Raw genomic sequence first — 21,390 nt, 5'->3', positions numbered from 1 at the left:
CCATTACCTTGATCCACAGCAGAGCACATGTGTTTTGTTAGGTCTGGTGCAACTGTCTGAGTCTTTCTACATTTTTTCATGAAGCTAATGTCTGCAGGTGATGTCACACAGCTTTTACAGATGCAAAGTATAGAACAAGTCACACACCATACAAGGCTTAGGTACACTTTAGGACGTTACCTAAGAAAGCAGATACTGGGAAAATTATTAAAGTCTTCAACCAGTCAGGAATTGACATGCATTTAATGTTTTATATTTGCATGGATGGTTGGATGGATGGATATATTTGTATGGAAATGAGTAGATTTGACAATAATGCCTCCCATAGACAAAAAGACCATAAACAGTCAGACACCCTCTCACATAAAAAAAAGTGTGTCATAAATCGTGTTTTTAGTCAAATGATTTGAAGACTAGGCTCTTGAAAGGCTACAACTAGTTTTAGCCTTTCAAGGCTAAAACGTTAGATGGATAATGTTTTTTTGTGATGCTCCTGGTGGAAATTTACAAGAACAAAAAGATTTGAACAATGGAGAAGCAAGGGAAGCTTTTGGCTACAGATGTGTAGTGTGTACAGAGCCTTGTTCTAAAAGACCACCTGAAGTAAAAAGAGAAGACACTGAAAATGTGGAAACGACACTGGACACAACACTGGGTGGGGCAACAGAAAGAGAGGCCACCTACTGGTGGCTGACAATGTTGACTTGACTATATTTTTCATGACCTGTAACAAAAAAGTTTCTTTTATGTGTCATAAATAGCAATACACAGTAACTATGACTGACATGACATATTCAAGTCTACATTAACAAATTCAGAATTAAACTTTACAGCCAGACAACAGTATTTTTTATTGCCAAAATTGTTGTTGCAGGATGTGAAGAAGCATTAAGCTTGAATAAATGTACAAAAATTGTGAGGATTGCTTATATTTCTAAGATGGGAACAGACCAGTACACAGAGGTTCCCGACAGCCAGGGCTAAGCTTGGTTGTAGCCTCAATATTCGTCTTTAGGAATCTGCTTTCCAACAACAAAAAAAGCTCTGGTTCTAGAACCAGGCTATCACGTGGATCACATTTTCCATGTATTTTATCCCCGCATTAAAAGCTGCACAGGAACAAAGAAACAAGAAGATAGCCTTTGTGCTGTTTTCCTGTGAGTTCTTCTTGGAAATATTTTCCTCAGTCCAGCAGTCCATTATGAGTCTCAAAGGTTTGATGTCTGAGGTTCACGTTAGGGAATCAACTAATGATTCACAGTTAAAAATCACGCATCAAACACCAAAGTTTGGAATGTGCCTCCACAGGAGATTTGATTTGGTTTATGTTAGTAATGAAAGTGTTGTTTTTTGTTTTTTAACCATTAGTGAGGTGAGTGTTAGTCTGCACATCAGCTGCATATGTTTTACAGACACTGCTTTTACATAAGCCAGTATACAAGTGAAGTAAACCAAATACAATTTGTTGTGGGACTGCACCACAAAATTGCAGTTTACATCTCCAAGTACACTAGGACCTAGTCTGCTATATATATAGTATCAATATTAATTAAATGATAATTAATATTTAGACTGGTCAACCAATACAACATGTGTATCATTTAGTGTAGAGAGAGAAAAACTAGTAATGTTAGATATAATAATTATTGTATATGTTATTATATGTTCTATATATTATTCTTTAACCTACACAGTGTGTGTGTGTTGTTGGGGGGGAACACAGTGTGAAAGTAACAGCTTATTTGATCATGGACAGCACAAAGAGGGGATTTCCAAATCCAGATTTATCCAGACTACATTTTTTACGACTTGGTCATGGAGCTAATCAAGTGAGAAACACTGAAAGATATAAAAATATTTTAATAATTACTAATCTGGTCTCCATCAGTGCCACCTGCTGAGAGATGACTCAGTTAACATGTGTAATATTTGTTGAACACAGTCTGCTTATTTATTTTAGAGTTTAGTCATTTAAACTGGAAGTCATTATGTTCTTAGAGAGGCCTAACTGGAGAATGTGTGTGGGTGTTGAGGTGGGTCAGTCAGTGAGTCTGTGTGGGTGGGGGCTTCGGTTTGAGTCCCCTGACAAACTTGGGCCCGAGAAACTCGAAGCAAACGTTCTCGGGGTTGGCGTGTAGACTCCCCCCCTCCTGACGTCACGTCTGGAGGCAGGCTGCTCGCGCTGCTGACACCGTTCACCTCCAACGGAGGAACTTTTTGGAGTTCTCGGGCTCTCCTGGCTCAAGTCAAACAGGCTGAGAGAAACCCGCTGCAGCCCGCACAGCCTCGGCGCTACAGGCAGACAGAGGAGGGCGACGGGCTCGTCTACAGCCGAGGAACACTGCAACGTTACAATTTCTCTTTAATTTGTCAGGGCTAAGTTAGCTCATTCTGATGGTTGGAATTCCGTATCTACAAGAATATGTTGAGGAATACACACGTTTTTCTTACTCGTAAGAAGTGAGGAGGTTTTTTTTACAGAACAGAATCTGGACCCTTTCCCCCCCTTGCAAACTTTTATCTTTACTTCTTCATTGTGTGTGGATATGGCTCGGATATATTTGGGGTTTTTCCTTTCCTTTGGGATGTTTCTCTTCACGCTTTGTGTGTCACCGGAGCGGCAGCAGAGCCAGAGCGGCTTCAGGAGGCTGTACGTACTGCAGCCCGGGCCGGGGCCCGGGACGGCCGGAGCCAACGGCGGGGTGCGAGTCAGCTCCATCTCGAGTCTTCACGGCCTGTCGGGGCAACCGCACACGTATAATGTGGAGCTCACAGCCAACTTTGGCGGCCAGGTCCGGAGCCGCAGGATGGGGAAGCAAGCGGCGTCAGCCCCGCAGCAGCCGGCAGTCCGGCAGGAACAGAGCCAGAAGCAGCTCCTGAAGCTGTCCGGGTAAGAGACTGGCACCGTGTCAAGAGGGAAACAGGGTTTGCTAGCGGGGAATGGATTTCATGACTTTTTGTAAACTTTTATGTTAAAGCAAATAGTTTAGAAAAGCAGAAAATCGAGACACCTATAGGTTATATTACAGCGCTATCTGAGTGGTATGCATAACTTTATTGTGCAATTGTGCATGAAGCGGCTCTCTCCTGCGCACAGGAGCACACCGCAATCATCAGGTGCTGACTTTTGTTTGACGCTATCAGGAGCTGACAGTGTGTATTTGAGTTTGGTTGCTCTCTTAATGCGCAGGTCAAACATCGTCTAACCCGCCTAATGGACCAAGTAGGCCAGTGATGATTGCCCAATAAAATTAGCTGGCTAACACACGACTCTTCAGACAGATAACAGTAACTGAGACTATTTCCAGAGTTAGAATGTGACTGAATCCGTGCTGCACTTTGTTACTCTAAGTGTAGGCCTGCGTTGTTGCAAAGGCTTAGTATCCTCTTGGAATATCCACACAGGTGTGTTTCTTCCAGTCATGCCTTGTTAGGCCTCTCCTCTTCAGGGTGAAGTTGACTGACCCTGGTCCTGTTAGTTTGCTTTACCCGCAACAGCAGACAAGTTGCACTTTCTCATCATTCTTATTGGCAGCGACCTCATATAATTTCTTTGTGACTCTTTAATCAAGGTTGTAAAGGTTGTTATTGAATAACAATACTAAATAAGAACAAGAGTTGTCTTAGCTACACTAGACCTACTCATTTGTATTAACTGTTTAATAGGTCACGATCAGTTTAAATGAATTTCAGGTAAGTTGTAGGACAGTATTTATCCACAGTAATTTGTATTTGGTGGTATGGCACTCTTCATTGACTATTACAGCTGAATATCTGGATTGCATCCAAGGAGAAGAGCATTAGCACAGAACAGAGCAGGCACCACTTACAACAGTGATGACACTGATTATGTCTGAACCAGCAGGAAATGGAAGAGGGGGTTGGAAAGTGGCTTGCACATTCAAAGCAACTATGGCCAGGCTAAAGCTGCCTAAATAGCATGCATTATGAGATTTACCAGTTGTAGAAGGGTATCAGCTGAGCAAACACTGAATGTGGACTCGCATAGAGATCTGAGATTGTGGCTGAGTTCGACTTCTCGGCCTGCCTGCACTAATGATGCAGTATTCCAACAGAATCACAAAGCAATTTTGTAGTAATTGTTTTTCAGTATAAAACTGACACAACTAAAGGTACAATGAACATACATGTTTGTATGGCGTTGAGCATGTGCTGCAAGAGCAGATTCAATGCTACTTGGGGTGGCTGTAGCTGAGGAGGTAGAGCAGGTTGGTGGTTTGATCCCAGGCTGCTCTGCAGGCCAAATATCCGTTGCTTTCTGATACATCCACTGGAGTGTAAATGTTAGATAGAAAGCATTTAAGCATAGAAAGAAGTGAATGTGTGACTAAGGCATGTAGTAAAGTGAGTGCTCAGGTAGACTAGAAAAGCCCAATACTGTATGAGAACCAGTCCATTTGCTGTATCTTAGTATTGACACTCCAAGTTTCTCTTACAAGTCTTTTCCTTCATGTGATGTTTTGATGGTGGTAGAGACATAGAGGCAATTTCTTAATTACTATTTGAAAACGGTAAATGAACTCGTTCTTATAAAGCACTTTTCTACTCTATATGAACATTCAAAGTGCTTTTCACAACTTGTACATTCATAGGTGACCTGCTACAGCCTCCATGAGGTTTCAGTGGGTTTGAGATCTGCTAACCATGAAGGCCAGAAGCCACAAGCTAGCAGTCTTATTATGAGCAAAAAATCAAAGCAGTTATTCAGAAATTTTTGGAGACCAGTGAAAAAGAGAAAAGGTCCTGATGTAAGTAATGGACATTTGTTTTGTGATATAAATCTGTTGTTCCTGGTATTGTTTTGTAAGGTTAACTATATGAGCTCATAGTGGATGTACAGTCACCTTCACAGGTAACTATTTGTAGCTCCTCCCAGTACCAGAGAAATAGATTTTCAGTTTTTTATTAGTGAGGGAAGATCCTGTGACCTACTGCTGTTTAGGAGAAATAAAATGTAAAGTTGAATATTTTTTTAATGACAATTATATTTCATATTAATGAAAAGTTGTTTTTTGTTTGTATATGCCGTCAATTAGAGTTAGAGAAAAACTCAGAATCTACAAAAATCACTATTCACACAGTCAGCAAAAAATTGGAAATTGGATTTGGTTAAAAGAAATACACTTGGTGGCTCTCTAGTAAACAGTCCTTCTAAGGGGATACCTATACAGGTACCTATAGGTACAGGAGGTGGCTGATGGCCACTACATGATGCCTACCTCTGTATCCACTCTTAGTGATGAGCTGGCTTAGTTCTATGCAGAACAGCAGTGGGCCATCAAGTCACCATCAAGTGTGTATATTCCAAGCTTGATGGTGACTTGTGTGCCTTGGAATCAGTGTTGTTTTCCACAGTTCCACTGAACACCTGATGAATGTTTTTAACACAAGCTCTCCAGGATCCACGAGCAGGGCGTTGAGTCGTAGGGTTTCTTGGAGCCAATTCAAATCAGGTGTTAAAGTTCTGCTGTATTGCTCTATCAACCAATTACTGGTGCTTTGACACACTGCAATTACTCCCATTGCCCTTCTGAGCTGTGCCCTGGTGTTGATCTGGAGTCTCTTTGTCGGATGTCTGCTATTGTGATGTTGACCACTTCTTGTTCTGGGAGGTTGCTGTGGTCTGCTCCTAGGTCCACCAAGCACTTTGTGTTGGTCGTGTGTAATTCCTTTCTCACAGATATTCTTCCAGTGTTGCTGAGTTTCAGTTCTAGTTGGGTCTGCCTTTTTGTACAACTTGTTGTGCCTCTTATTCATTCAGGACCCGTCTCTCATTTTGAGTCTCATCAGAATCTCGTGATTCTGGCTTCCAGGCTTCTTCTCCATGTTGGAGCGTTCTCATCATCCATTCTTGATTTTATACCCAGGTGCTTCTAAGATTACTGTCAGTGAAACCTGAGCGCTCACTTTCCGTGCTGTATTCATGTCTGCCAACATCTGTTCTGATTGGACTTTGCTAGTGAGCAAGGGGAGTTGTGCCCTTGGATGTGCTTCTCATAATACCTCATATTGTTGTCATTCTTTGTCCGGATAAAACTGTGGGTCTTTGTGGACTGGGTCTAATTAGTCTGTACCATGACTGATGGCCTTTTAATGCTTGACTCCTGGGGCTGATTTAGCATGAACAACAAAATGTTCATACATTTATGTAGACCCTGCCCATTTCTGTGTGGGGATTTTTAAGTAGTGCCATCTAAATGGGACCTGGATGTGGTCTGTATCTTATTTTCCAAAGGACAGTGTTCTTGTTATTCACCGAGTACCAGGATATTGTAGGGTCTTGACCTTAGAAAGCACTTTGAGGCCACTGTTATTGTGATTTGCTGTTATATAAATAACATTGAACTGATTTGAATTGAAATGAAATTGATCTCTAGAGTGTAGTACCAAATCTTAACATTTTTTACTACAACACACAAAATGAGTGACAAATTAACCTGTAAGAACATCCATCCAGTACAGGGTAGCAGGGGGTTGGAGTCTGTCCCGGCTGTCACTTGGTGAGAGTGACAGGATCCACAGTGGTGAAAAAAACAAATGTCCCTCTTTTGACGTTGAAGCTAGCAACAGGTTGCACTAAACATGGCTTTATTTTGGACAGGACAGTAGAACAGACGGGAAAGCAGGGAGGGAGTGCAAGGGAAACAACACACGGGAAGCCCAGGGCAAATTCAAGCCTGGGCCCCTGCAGTAGCCTTCCAGCAGCAGGTTTTTACAGGCTGTAAAAAGATAATTCATCCAGTCTTTCAGAAAACAGTTTGCAAGGGTATCACCACCAGTGTTGGTCAAGTTACTTGAAAAAAGTAATCAGTAACTAATTACTGATTACCGCCCCAAAAAATAATCCTGTTACTTTACTGATTACTTATTTTCAAAAGTAATTAATTACTTAGTTACTTTTTAAAAACAGGATTTACAACCTGAAGAGGTGATAAAGCGATAGATCTTTCAGCCCAATTCTACTTTTTCTGCATAATCCATCATACAAAATGTAATCAAATGGAAAAGTCTCTTTTTTTTATCAGTTTTAACCTTTTAACTTTATGCATCAAGCAAAAATTTAATTATATGCAACATTCACTGACTGGAAGAAATTTGTTTAACGTTTAAACCTATTTTCTGCACATTCCAGCACATAAAATATATTTTTGTGTGTGTTTACACTCAGTCTTTCAAATAGATGCAAGTAAAACACAGCAGAAAATAAATAAAATCAAAGACTCAGCGGTCCTGTTGCTCTATTTTCACCTGTAAAGCAGGAGTAGGTAGGCGGAGGTTTACCCTGGTGCAGGTGTGCAGCGGTCAGTGGAAGAATCCGCGAGTTTCTCTGTGAGTTTCCCATCACGTCGTAGCTACTCGGTGCTTGTTTGGAAGTTTAGGGTTTTTTTTCGCTGTAAAAAGAAGTTTTCTTCCCACGCACGATGGACGCTAATGTTTTTGTCACTTTTTATGGAACCAAACTCAAAGTAAGGTCAGTACTTCCACGCTTTAAACGCTGCACGCTCATACTCTCTCCCGCACTCGATATGTGATCCATTGTTGATCTGCACACAGCTGTTGTCACAAACGTCGCACTCGCTTACGTCACTGTCGTGAGACATTCTCGCAAAAAAATCATGGTTTTAGTAACGCAGTAAGGCAGCGTTACTACGGGAAAGTAACGGTAATCTAATTACCGTTTTTGCAATAGTAATCCCTTACTTTACTCGTTGCTTGAAAAAAGTAATTGGATTACAGTAACGCGGTAACGCTTTACAAGTAACGCGTTACTGCCCATCTCTGATCACCACTCTGTGAAAGATTGTAAGTGCAAACAACATAAAACTGAAAAGCATTTAGGGATTTCATGTCTTTTAGAGAAACTGAAGAAATCTTTATGTGCAAAGGACAAGAATGAAAATCAGCACTGGAGGATCTTTAGACAACAGGCAGAAAATTAGAGGTAACTGGAAGTTGCTATCAGTGTAAAATATCCATCTTCTATGGTGGTATTGATGGTTTGGGGGTCATTACGACAGGTGCTGCCATCTGTACAGTGTCTCTTTCAGGGAAGGACTTTTAACAGGACACTGCCAAAACCACATTCTGCGTGCATTCCAGCAGCTTGGTGTGTGAACTGAACTTCAGGTAATCAGTAAAGTCAAACCACAGTTTGAAAAGCAGATCTGTGAATTAAACAACAAAACGTTGCACAAATACATGCAGAGTAAACTACAACGTTAAGCTTGCGTGTTTCCAGCCAAGCGTGAGTCATTAAAACTGCAGACCAGTGGCTGAAGGAGCTGATTTCAATCTGTTTGTTTGTTGGCTTAAACATGTCGAGTAGTTTAGTTGTGTCCTCAGGAATCTTTGGTTAGAATGAAAAGAGGGAAAGCGACCAGTACGGGAACACAAATCCACCAGTCTGTGTGTGGTCTCGCCGCCTGGCTTCAGCTGCTCACTCTGTGGCCTGGCAAAATGTTGGGATGTGTAATCAGTGAATAAAATTCAGCTGTGAATTTCTGTCACCCCTACCAAAAGGAAAAGAGTCTGAATTTTTACCAGAATACACAAGGCTGCAAGTGTGTGTCAAAGTACGAAGTGTCTCCATAACCTGATTTGGTTACAAAATAAGTCTGTAAGTGTGTTTCTGTTCCTGCAGTTATAATTTACAGCATGCTTTTCCTGGTGAACGCCTTGTTCCTGTGCTATACATGAGTGTGTGTTGATAGATTTGAAAACTGTTTTTGACTAAATTATGGGGAAGAATAGACTAATGCTTAAGCAGAGCTCTTTCAGAGCTGACTCATATGTTGGAGCTTCTTAAGAGCGCATGAAAACCCCTCCCCCATTCTCTGGGGTCAATTACTGCAAAGAGTGGTTATAGTTTTCACACACATTAGTCTGCAATCACTGACAATGTGATGCAAGGCAAAACAGCACTGGCAGTATGTGTGAATGGGTCGGGACTTTTCAGCTGAACTTAAAAACCCTCTGCTGTCCTCGATGGCTACGTCTCCCCCAGAGGAGGGAAAAGAGTGTGAAAAAAGAATAAGAGATCACAAACCTCCATCTCATCCTATCCCCGTGACTCCTCTGTCACACAGCCCTCTGTATGTCCTCCTCCACTACATCCTCTGAGATCTTCCTTTTTTCTCCTGCCTGGCACTTCCATATTCAAAATTCTTGTCCAGTATAACCAGTATACCCCTCATTCCAAACCATCTTAACCTTGCCTGTTTAACTTTGCTGAACCTGAGCTGTTCATCTGATGTACTCGTATCTAATCCTGTCGCTTCTACTCACTCACAAAGGAAATCATAACATCTTCAACTCTACCACCTCCAGCTTGGCCTCCTGTTGTTTTGTCAGTGCCACCAACTCCAAAACATACATAACAACTAGGGGTGGGGGAAAAAATCGATACTGTGTAGCATCGTGATATTTTGTTTGCTAATAATGTATCGATACAGGGACAGCAGAAATCGATATTTTGTTACAACAAAGGTTTTTGTGCTCCGACTTCAGAGCATGTCGATCCTTTTTCTGAGCAAGAATCCTGACACTGTCCAAATGTGTTTAACTTGTTTTTTGGCAGCAATAAACATGACAGTTTACTTATTTTAATTTAAGACATGTTTTATTTTAATTAAGTTTAAAACTTTTTTATTTAATGTAAAATTATATTTTGTTTTAATTTACTTTCAAATTCTTCAGTTGCTGAAGGGGCTGCATAGTTTTCATAAATTGCATAGTTCAGAATAGCTGTAATTGTACCAGATGGTTGCATTCAGTTAAGTTGGACTAGACTGTAATACAAACCGTTCAGTTTGTCAACAATAAAACTGACTGAAATGAGAGAAAGACTGAGTGTGAGACTTTGATATTAGATAAAATGAATATTGATAAAGTTTACCTTTATGTACAGAATCTGAATATCGCAAAATATTTTTAAAAATTGCAATAATATCGTATCGTGGGATGTATGGTGATTCCCACCTCTAATAACAACAGGTCTCATTACCATCTTGTAAATCTTCCTGTTCCCCTTTGCTGCTGTCCTTATGTCAAAAATCAGCTGAGACTCGTCTTGGCCCACTCCACCCTGCCTGCACTCTTTTAACCTCTGGGTAATTTAACTCATCTATCTTGACTATCTCTATTCCTTAAATGTTCATCTTTCCATCTGTCTTTAAAACTCTCTCTTTGGCATATACCTACCCTCCCAGTTCTCTTGTCTACTTTCTTCATCTCCCCACTTTTTTTCCTAATCATTTAATTTGGATACTTTCCTACACTTCTTCATTCCACTACCACCTCTTCTTATCCTCTTTTCTCTGTCCAGAGGATATATCGAACACCTTCTTGACAGTTTCCTTCAGCACTGAAGCTGCACTCTCCATGTCATCTGGTATCTCTTCCCTGGATACTAGAGACGAGTTATCAGTGAAGAGTTACCCCATGACTGTCACGGGAACTGCTCTTGCTCTGAAATCCCAGCGTCTCCTCCATGCCTCCTCTGGGATTCCCGCAGAACTGCTAACGCAGTCAGCTGGAAAAGACTCTCCATTGCAAAGGAGAAAACTAATGAATACACTTGCAAAATAAAAAAAGACATGTCGCCTTCACATAATACACAACAAGCAAATAAACCTCATCAGGTGTTTTATTGGTATTGACGTAATTGCGTGATTTTCAGTAAAAAAACAAAAAACAAAGATCGACACTGCACACTCATAGACTGGAGTGACCTCAGTGCAGATATTTTTTGGGCCCTTTCTGCCACGTCATCCCTGAGCAAACACACTATCTCACTCGCTCCCAACAAATTGTTGCATTGATGTCAACAGGTTCAAATACATTTTCCACAAATGACAGAAAGCGAGGTCAGGAAGTACAAATTATTTCCTAGTTGCAGGATAGTCGTCAGTTACAGCAAGATGATGTATGCAGTTAGTTAGCAGAGAGAGGGATGTAAACAGCCTAGAAGACTGACTGACTTTGGAAATGTTCCTTCACAGTAAAGAGGTCAGAGTTGTGCCATTTGTTGGCCTCATTTCTTCTGTTCATAGAATTACTGTAGTCTGGTCCAAATATCTGAAAGTAGCAGTTAAGGTAGTGAAAACATCATTGTTAATTAATGCACTCAATTTGTTACTATGGCAGTTAGCTTGTGCAATCTTATTGTCCTGCTATGTCATATCGTCTGTGATGATAGAACAGAGATATGGTGTCTATCTCCTGTCTATCTCTGAGTTCCTATAAGTTTAAAGTCAGCATTAGTTATGACACGTACATTTAAAACGTTATAAAACACAAAAAACTTGAGTTTTTTTTCTATGAAATTATTGCAGTTTTTTTCCTAAAATGTCTTTTTTATTTTTCTTTAAAACCCTAATAGTTTTAGGGTAAGGATTACTTATCGTCAGTCAAGGCTTGCACCTCAAAGGGTGAATAGTAATTCATCTGTGTATGAAATTACAGCTGTCAAATATATATGGCTCAGTGCAGTTTGATCCTGTTTTGAACAGACCCGTGTCTTACAAGCTTCTGCCATGTGTCTCAAACTCCTCAAGAGGTTAAGACTAACTTCATCACCTAACCACTCTCTTTGTTGATGATGTTTGTTGGAAACTCTAGCTGATCCAGCTCCTACAGTTTAACTTAACCAAGTCTGTGTGAATCTCTTTAAGATTCAAGTTCGCTTTTTAAGTGTAACAAACTTACCACAATAAACACTGTTTTACAGACAAATCTTGCCTTTCCAGTCATACTTAATGTCACGAGGCCAAACCACATCTCAAGCCCTCTGTGAGCATTCAAGTCTGGAAAACGTCTGCCTAACTATGATGGAACATGTGCATGAAGATCAAACTTTTAGGTGTTAAAAATTCAAATAAACATTAATATGTTCCATTTCTTTATTTAAATCTGACGCTGAAGAAATTTGAAGACGAAACCAGACTGCCAAATTACACACGTGTTTAGGTGCAAGAATGTAGAAAAAGAGGTGATGCTGGGATAGCATCAAGTTATGTGCCAGCATGTACGTTAACTGGCTTTCTATGGTTCTAGTTGTTTTATCTGCCTTTTCTTGTTTGGTGTTTGCAGGGTGAATGTCTGTGGAGGGCAGTGCTGTCACGGCTGGAGTAAATCTCAGGGATCACAGCGGTGCACGATGCGTAAGTTTGCACTGAACACCTTTCAGCACAACAGCACCTTTACATTAAAACTGCTACTCCAGGCTACGTAAGAGCACTAGATGCTGTGTTGCAACTGTCTCTCATTCTTCTTCTGGTTCGGCTCCTGCAGAAGTTCTAAAATCATTTTCTTTCACAAAAATGGGATACTTAACAAAGCAAAAACTGATGTTCTGTAATTGTGTAGATGGGCATTGTGTAGATGAACTACAGATGGGCAACATTTTAAAGCAAAGACAATATAAAGTGTGTTTTTCCTACGTATACTCAGAGTTATGAAAATATACCCGTTTGCAGTGTTAGAAAAAGTCACCAGAAAAGCTTCAGGGTATCTTGACATGGATTCTTTGATTAAATGGAGCTCTGGTGTAAAATAATACCATTATTCTAAAAGATATTCCCTCATTTGGTGCTTTTATGGTATAAACAATTGTGTGGTCGAGGAACGTGGCCAGGAAAGAAATCGAAACCACTGCCTGATGAGCAAGTACTTGGTGGTAGCGAGGAAGATCTCCCAGTTAACAGTGTGCCTTGTATTTTTTCCCATATCGCTAGCAGTCAGTTGCAGCAGCTCCCATTATTGTTTCCATCCATCCATGCATTGTTTTTCCTCTGCAATCCTCTCCATCTTTTATCTGCCGGCTTCTCGTTTAATTCTTTTCCCAAGGAGAACATGCGTCTCGTGAATGAGTCGTAGTGTCTGGATGTTTTACATTTTTAAATTGCTGTCTGCAGAGTCATGAGGAGGTTATTATTGTACCGTCCAACTGGGGAGAACATGAGTCAGAGTGAAAGAGAAACAGATTTGAAATGGACTGTGTCTCTTGGCTCAGAAACATTGTTCAGGCTGTTTTCTTATTTGGGTAACTCACTTGCTATTCAGGAAGTAAACAGCTTTTCTCCAGTGTTGTGCCCATCAGTTGGGAAAGAAGGTTGTTTTCTCTGTAGAGCATCGCCATGTGGTCCCGTTGAACGGCTCTCCCTGTGTTTGCCTCTGGCTTCCTTTAAGACATACTGTCAAAGCTTCTGCTTTTTGACAAAACAGACAACGTGTCTTTTGGCAGCAGTGGATTACCTATGAAGCTTTGACAACTCATCATTTTTCAAAGTGCAATGCTACTGTTGTGGGGGGCTGTGGTCCCTAACCCTTTTCTTAACCCTGACCTTTAAGTGCCTACTACTATTTGTTAGTGCCTAAAACTAAAAAGCAAGTTAAAGCAAAATAAAAAATATATAAATAAATAGAAACTAATCAATAAGTGGGGAAAAAGCAAAACCAAGAGCATAACACAAAGGTCCAAGTGGGAGGCAAACCACACTCTCCTGGCTGATGAACTTGTGACTAATGCCACAATTTCCCCACAAACTTCCTAATACCAACCAACCTAAAACTATCTTTAGGCCTCTAAAATGGGAAAGTTCTTCTATCAGCAGCCAGCATTGCTGTGGTCCAGATGTTTAAAGAGCAGTTGTGCTTAATGGTGAGACGTAGGCAGCATGTGACAAATGGCCTTACGTGACATGCTGAGATGAGAATTTATGACAACCGCAATCAGGATTTTTTTTCTTAAGTATTTTTATTAATCTTTAGGCATGAAAAGATTAATAAAAATACTTAAGAAAAAATCCTGATTGAGGTTATCATAATTCATGCATGAAAGGGTTAAATAACAATAATTACAATGAAACACGTCATACATCTATAGTAACATTAAACGACCAGCGGATGGCAGAGTATGGAGTGACATATGTAGTGGTTTATCTGCAAGTATACCATCAACACTGACACAAAGACAAGAAAACTGCCTTTGAATAGCTGTCCACTGTAGTGACCGCAATGTGAGAAAGGGTTAAATTGACTTTGCAGCTAGTGCCTCAAGTCTACAACACACGGACACCATTGATGAACACTAGTCGCCTGGTTTTGTTCTACTTTTTTTTTTTTTTTTTTTTTTTACAGAACTCTGACGGCTCTTAAATGTTTTACGGTTGAAGTCTAATCTGACCTTTCAGTTCTGGATGTAACCAGTAGTTTGCACCTTGTTGTAAGCCTCTGTATTTCTGCTCATCTCGTGATCGTAGACTCCGGTACACGTGCCTCCTCATGAGCTTTCTTGACTTGGTTAAAAGTTTTTTGTTTTTTTTTATAACCAGGGAAATAATTGTTCGTCATGCACTTCTGTCTTCTGTGTGTCTTCTTTCAGGCCTTTTGGTGTTGCTGAGCTAATCAATGCATTTATTCATTTTTTCCACAATGCACTAGATTGTTGACTTGGCCACTTCTAAAGTTTTTACTCTCTCTTATAGGTCTATTTGGGTTTTTCAGCCTCATGATGACATCTCTCACTAACATCTCTTTGAGTCTTTTATTTTAAATTGCATTAAAAAGTACAGTAAAAAGCTATAAAACAGCTATAAAATACAACACTTTGAATCAACTAATATTATTCCTGCTTTGTTTGTCATGAAACTGCTCCTTAGTCAGTTGTGCTGTTAATTTTGAACCAATGAAAATGGGCGATTGTTTATAAAAATTGGTGTAATTCTTAAACAGTTCATGCAAAAATATTTTAAAACCCCTTGAATTAAAGCTGAAAGTCAAAGCCACAAGAATTACATCTTTGTCCTAAACATTGTGGAGGGTTCTGTACAAATGACGCTTGACAGCACAGAGAGATTAACTATAATGAGACAAAATGCTGGTGTAAATGTAGAAGAGAGTTGCTGTAAAGAGAACTTTGTATTGTCTGTATTGTTTTGTGGACTCTTGTTGGAAAACTTCTGCATTTAACTTCACAGCTGCCACACAAAACAAACCCAAGTTGGATGCAACACGTCCTGGTTGCCTGTGCCAGAGAGACTGATGCTAACCTTTGTTGATTGTGGATGTGGATCTACCCAAATCCATCTGCTTCCCCTTTGCTAATAAAAATGACTGAACCAGACCCATCCACAGTGTTTGGGCTGTTTGTGCCCAAACACTGTTACAAACATAAAAAACAGATCAGATCTTAATGGGGAAGCAATCATGCTGGATATCTATACTGATACAGACTAAGTAATGTGAAAGGAGTGAAAGGATACCAAACACAAATTGTCTGATGAAAATGATCAACCTACAGAGGGCTGAATTCAAAGACACCCAAAACATCTTCCGTTGGATTTACGTAAGATGAGCATGGGACCAGACCATGGCATCACTTCCTTAATCCTCCAGGAACTGCCTGCATTCTCATGCCACATGAGACAAGGCATTTTCATACACCAGGAGGAAACCAGGACCTACTGCACTAGCGTAAGGTTTGACCCTGGGTCCCAGGATTTTATCTTAATATGTAATGGCAGTCAGGGTGCCGTTGACTAGCCTGTAGAGGTCTTTGTTGCTCTCAGTGGAGATGCCTCCCCAGAGCGTCACTGACCCACCACCAAAACCAGTCATGCTGAATGATGCTGCAGGCAGCATAACTTTCTCCACACCTTTTCATATCTTACACATGTGCTCAGGGTGAGCCTGCTCTCATCTGTAAAAAGCACAGGGTGGTGGACCTGCCAACTCTGGTGTTTCATGTCCAATGCCAGTCTTGCTCTACCGTCCCGGGCAGGGAGCACAGGGCCTACAAGAGGGCTGCAGGACATCCTCATGAAGTCTGTTTCTGATTGGGTTCACACCAGTTGCCTGTTAGAAGTCAATTTGTAAGGACAGGACATTCCTTCTTGCACAAAGGAGCAGATAACAGTCCTTGTAATGGGTTAAAAACAGCTCTATGATGCTCTTGAGGCTGTGCTGGGAGGCACAGCACACCTTCTGACAATAGCACATCACACTCCCGTGACCCTGAAAAGGATAAGCAGAAGAGAATGGTTGGATGGATCCCCTCTTTTGATACAGTTACTTTGAGGGAAAAAAGTATCATTTTTGGTGATAGCCAAAACATTAATGATGAGTTTTTAAAAATCATGTTATTGCTTTTTTATTAGTTAAAATTTCAAGTAACTATAAGGAAAATTTGAAGGTTGACTTTAGCTTGAATAAAACTAAGAGGACTCATTGCAGTCCTAACTTGATTATGAGATGGATAAAGATGAAAAAATAAGATTAAAAAGGTAATTGCTACGAGAGACTTAAATTTGTTTTTCCCAGAATGTTTGAGTCCCTATCTCAGGCAGGTTGTTGAGGTCTTTTCAGAAAAAAAAGCTTCTGTGATTACCACCTCACTGAGACTGAATAGAAGGGGATATGGGAGCAGTTCAGGATCCCTTTTAAAGGCACTAGAAAATATATTCTAATCATTTGGAACTGTCACAGTGTTATTATTTCTATTTGTTCAGTGTGCTGTGATGTTGATATTAAAAACAACAACAACAATCTTATATCCATAAAATCTGTAGTCCTTGATGGTTTTAAGGACCTCTTGGTCTTCTTCTCCTAGTATCTCATTGAGCTGGCAGCTTTTCTGTTTTGTATAAAAGAAATACTGCAAAAATACTGTATTAATAGGCCCAGACAGCCACTCGCACTGTACCCAGAAGAAGCAGGCGACTCGCTGCCCTGCACTGCATGGTGGTAAAGGGGTATGGCCAAGATGAGGGATGTTGATGTTACCGTCTCTTTAGTACCAGTCTTTCAATTTTTTTTACTGCTTTTATTCCCATCAAAAGGATACGATTTGTTTGCTTGCCAGTGATGTGTCTGTGTTGGGCTTAACAGCTCATATCAGCTTGGACTTGAAGAGTTGCAGCATGTGGGTGGAGAGACTGCTTTTGTTTATACAGGCACAGGAAACACTGCAAACCCACAGCACAATGACCAATAGGGGACATTCCTCTGGTGGTTTGGTATGCAGTCTCTGTAATCTGTTCATAGGAGGTCTCATAATCACATGCTGAAGTTATGATGCAATTGACAAAGCAATAGTTTATCTTTGGATTGATAATACCCACCTCAAAGCAAACTTTAATGTTTTTCTGCCTGTGCAGGATATTGTAGTTGGTAAGTAGTGATTTGTTTTGCTGTATTTTTTCTCCGTTTCTATACTGAGATAGGCTGTGAGGCATACATTTCCTTCTTTTAGATTTGGAGCAACTGTGGAATACAATTCCCATGTATTAAATACATGGTTTAAATAGTTTGCACCAGCTGAATCAATATTTTTTATAGCTGTGCATGCCTTGTGCAACAGCCACAGTTTATTTGTGGCCAGTAGGGTTGGGTTCAGAGAGGAGGGTCGCTCTTTAGATCGTAGCTTCACATTCTCATTCATATGGCAGACAGGGCGAAAACATTATGCAAATGCCCTCCCACCCCCAAAGCAACCACACAGTAATACGTGTGACATTTAAAGTGTCGCCTCTGGATCTGCTTACTACTCTGTGGCTGAATACAGCCTGTAATGTATGAAGGTATTACGCACCTTTCTTTTAAATTATGGCTTAATTTTCATTTGGAGGCTTCTCCTCTCCTTTCATATTCTGAGCAGGACTATTTATGTCATGTAAATGGAGTTATTTCATGTTGACATGACAAAGAAGCTCTGTGAATGCTTAGAAAAGTGTTACTATTACCACTTTTAGCTGTTTGCTGAATGAAAGTCAGCATTCTGTTTTTGATGTTTGTGTTTGCTCACCTACCTTGAGCAAGTTAGCATTGGTTAAATCAATGATGACATATGGAAGACTGCTGTGCACTTTAATCTGGCAAAACTATAACTACTGTATGCCAGGTGTCTTACAAAAACAGGGTGATCATTGTAGGTACACCTGAGTGTGCACTGTATACTCAACAAAACAGACTTGGATGCAACAAAGCTACCAAAGCTGGATACGTTTATGTGGTTAACTACAGCTAACCCCATTGCGTATTACTTTACAAAGCTAGTGTAACGTTAGCTTTGTTTTGGTTAACTGTCAGTTAAAATCAACACTGATACTAACATAAATTACTATCATAGTTCCTATCTGCTGGCAAATTTGTCTGACAAACCCCACTCAGACATATGGTAGTGTTAGAAACCCAGACATGTCACATCTTCCCTAAGAGTTTTGTTATATTATCTGATGTTATCTACTCAAGATTGTAATTTCCTGTGCTTGGAATTTATCAGTGTTAGCAGGCACACTAGTGTTAGCTAATACTAGCCATAAAAAAGACCGTTCAGGTTTGGATCCCCGTCCCTTCTTAGTAGGCAGGAAGCTGGCTAACCTTAGCTTGCTTGCTATCTAACAATGTTACTACTAAAAATATTATTATTATATATTATAATATCTGAAGCTACGATTCCTTGTTTTGTTGTTCTTACTGAGAGACTCTGTTCTTTAGGGACACTGTTGATGTTATTAATGGAAGGGAAGATGCCATGACTTATTAGTCAGATAATCTAAGAAATTTGTTCTTCAATTTTATTTTTTAGTGGAAAATCCTTCCACCATCCAACTGAGGCAACTGTAAGAGTCAAGAAAGTTCAATTTAAAAAAAAATTATGCTATACATTAAAGAAGCCACCAAACAACCATGTAACCCCAATAATTATCAGTCAGTTCCTTGTGTTCTTCCTTGCTTCCAATAAGTGACAGAAATTGGACAAACACGAATGTTGGGTATTTAGTTACTGCTGCAGAGCAGTGTTTCTCTTTGTCTCTTTGGCATTCGTGGCTGACAACATGTGATTCTGCTACACAGGAATCATCTGATTCAGGCGGAATTATCAGGAGACATTCCGATTAGTCTTCCTCTCTGGATGAAAACAAATGTCTGCAGATTATTGAATTGCAGGGCAGAATAGTGCTTTGTCAAGTCTGCTTGAAGTAAACATGTTACGATTACCTCATTCAGAAAATAGCTTTGCAAAATTTTAGAACTGCTTAGTTTACTTTCTGGAAGATAGCAGCCAGACATGAGGGTAAATAGTGGGTACTTGACTTTGTGTTAAAGTATGCTGATAGCAGGTTAAAATGAAATGTATCTGTTGTCATGTTTGTATTGCCTATTAAGACAGAGTGCAACATGTCCGGATGTCCAGAATAAATGGGGCCCTGTTAAAACAAAATCTTGGGGTGAACATTTTCCTCATTTGTCATTGTGTTTTTATTTTAATGGAAAGGGTTGAGAAAACAGTTAAGAAGAATTGTAGGTCTTGATTGCAGTATAAATTCTAATTGACTGATTGCAACACAATACTTTATTAGGAATGTCACAGCATCACTTTACTGCATTTTGATTTCAGGCATGAAGCAAGTAGCAGTAGAGAATTTGTAGCAGCAGCATCTTGGTATTAACTGTTGTGTTCCCTCTCATAAATACTTAATGGCCCAATCAGTATGCATTAACAGAACGCTTGTGGCTTCACTGTAAGAAAAAATAAGTGGTGTTTTATTTCAATTAAGACATATTAGATATTTACAAAGATCAAGATAAAATGTTTTTTTTATTTAAAATGTATAAATAACTATTTTAGCCATTACCCTCTATTCACTCTTCCTATATTTATTGAGGAGTATCTCACAAGCACCACTGCAGTGGGCAAGTCCACAGTCATGGAAATGAGGAGTGTTTTCAGGTCTTTTCACACAGGTGATTTCTTCTTCCCACTGATGGAAGGGCTTTCAATTTGTCATTTTTTTATTCCCATTTCTGCTTTCAATCGCAGTAGCAGCTAACTGCTCTAGCAGCTTCATCCACTGGAAAAAACCCAAACATACACTCAGCGAACTGGGGTATACAAAAATACCCACCCATGCCCCCTGCTTCTTAACGAGGGCAACTCCAGATTGGAACAGTCCAGCCTCTCTCCACCAGACTCCAAACTGTGCATTGAGGTGAGCCTGACTGTATCTGATCAGTGTCTCTCGACCTCATGCACCACCAGGACCTCCACCTTTGACTGCCTCTTGAAATGCTTTGCAACCAAAGCCTCTTCCGGCCCCCCGTGCATGTGATGGGCCTATAGGAGAGCAAGCTTATGTCTCCTCCATTGGGCTAAGACCTTGCAATCAGGTGCTCTCCCTTAAGATCCACGGGTTGGCACTGGTAACTCTATCCTGGGTAGGAGGAACTGGTCCCCTGATAAGGTTCGGTTGTCATATGGGATAACTTTAGCTTTTAACAGAAAGAGTGCTGTTTTAACTTATGGAATATTTCATGTGCCATTTGGCATATTCTCTGATCCCTATTTTCTAAACTTTGATATTAATATATTGGTAATTGTACCTAGCAGAGGGCAGCCTACAAGTACAAGTCAGCCAAGAGCTAATGAATTGTTCCTTAGCTTTATGAATATCTTTGCCTTTTCCCAAGAAGCATATTGATCTTGCATCTGCTTGAAAAAGTAAAGTGACTGTTCCTTCTGTGTTGAATGTTCATTATATGGTGCTCTTGAAACATGCATGTAGAATTACTTTGTGTTTTTGACAAGTCTATGTGTAAGCAAAGATGTAGCTAATCTGACAGTATTAGCTAGCACGTTGTGTTTATCCTGTTTCAGACCAAACAACCATTTATGTTTGTGAACCTGCAGGATTTCAGTTTCAGCAAAAACGAAACCCTTTGTTACCAGAAATGACTGACCTGACCTGATGAGCAAGGCTGTTTTTACGTGTGAATTTGTAACATTTTCAGAAGAATCATGTCAGGAAATTTTTGAAGGCTGTCTTTCGAACATGTCACATTACACATTAAGTTCGTGTGAGCGATCTGCCTAGATAGCTGATTTGCAATACACACCTGACTTTTAGGTTTGTATAATGGCCCAATGTCTTATGACACAGACTTAAACTTATTGTGGTAGCACTTTGATCTGACTGCACTGAATCCTTATGTTCTCAAGTGTATCTTCTAAGACAGACACCTGCAGGGGATTCCTAGAAAAGGTTGTGTGTTTTCGTACTGACAGGATTCTGTATAGCACAATGTTGAGCGATTAGGGTACAACCACCATTTGTACCCAGAGATCCCTAGCTGGCTTTGTTCACATGGTAACATGGCTATCAACACCCACTAAACAGCTGTAGGTTAGAATTGCTTTCTGTTAGTGTTACATCAAACCAAAGTGCATTTAGTGCATTACGCTGACTTATTCGGATTGTTAATATAACAGGGATTCTTTAGTGTTATTGTTGGCCAACAGAAAGATAGGGATTAGAGAGGCCAATAGATTCTCAGCAGACACTCTTATCTGAGCTAATCTGAATTTGAGGG

At 40.1% G+C, this 21,390-nt stretch overlaps 1 protein-coding gene across 6 annotated transcripts in view; it reads left to right on the top strand.

Moving 5' to 3' along the window:
- The first annotated feature begins 2,174 nt into the window (after positions 1 to 2,174).
- Positions 2,175 to 21,390, top strand: part of ltbp1 (latent transforming growth factor beta binding protein 1) — a 134,892-nt gene continuing 115,676 nt past the window's right edge. For 4 of the 6 annotated variants that reach the window (XM_085243014.1, XM_085243017.1, XM_085243013.1 and 1 more), the window contains exons 1-2: positions 2,176 to 2,890; positions 12,112 to 12,182. In XM_085243014.1, coding sequence (XP_085099140.1) covers positions 2,547 to 2,890; positions 12,112 to 12,182 — 415 coding nt within the window. In that variant the 5' untranslated portion in view covers positions 2,176 to 2,546. Of the gene's footprint in view, positions 2,891 to 12,111; positions 12,183 to 21,390 lie in introns of all 6 variants that reach the window. The other 2 variants (XM_085243015.1, XM_085243016.1) reach the window with 2 other exon arrangements.

The sequence above is a fragment of the Mchenga conophoros genome, linkage group LG13 (genome assembly GCF_057382185.1).
Source record: "Mchenga conophoros isolate Kocher_MC1m ecotype Shallow Benthic linkage group LG13, M_conophoros_male_GT1.1, whole genome shotgun sequence".
NCBI classification, from domain to species: domain Eukaryota; kingdom Metazoa; phylum Chordata; class Actinopteri; order Cichliformes; family Cichlidae; genus Mchenga; species Mchenga conophoros.
Note: the sequence above shows the minus strand (reverse complement) of the source record. Positions and strands in the feature narration are given on the sequence as shown.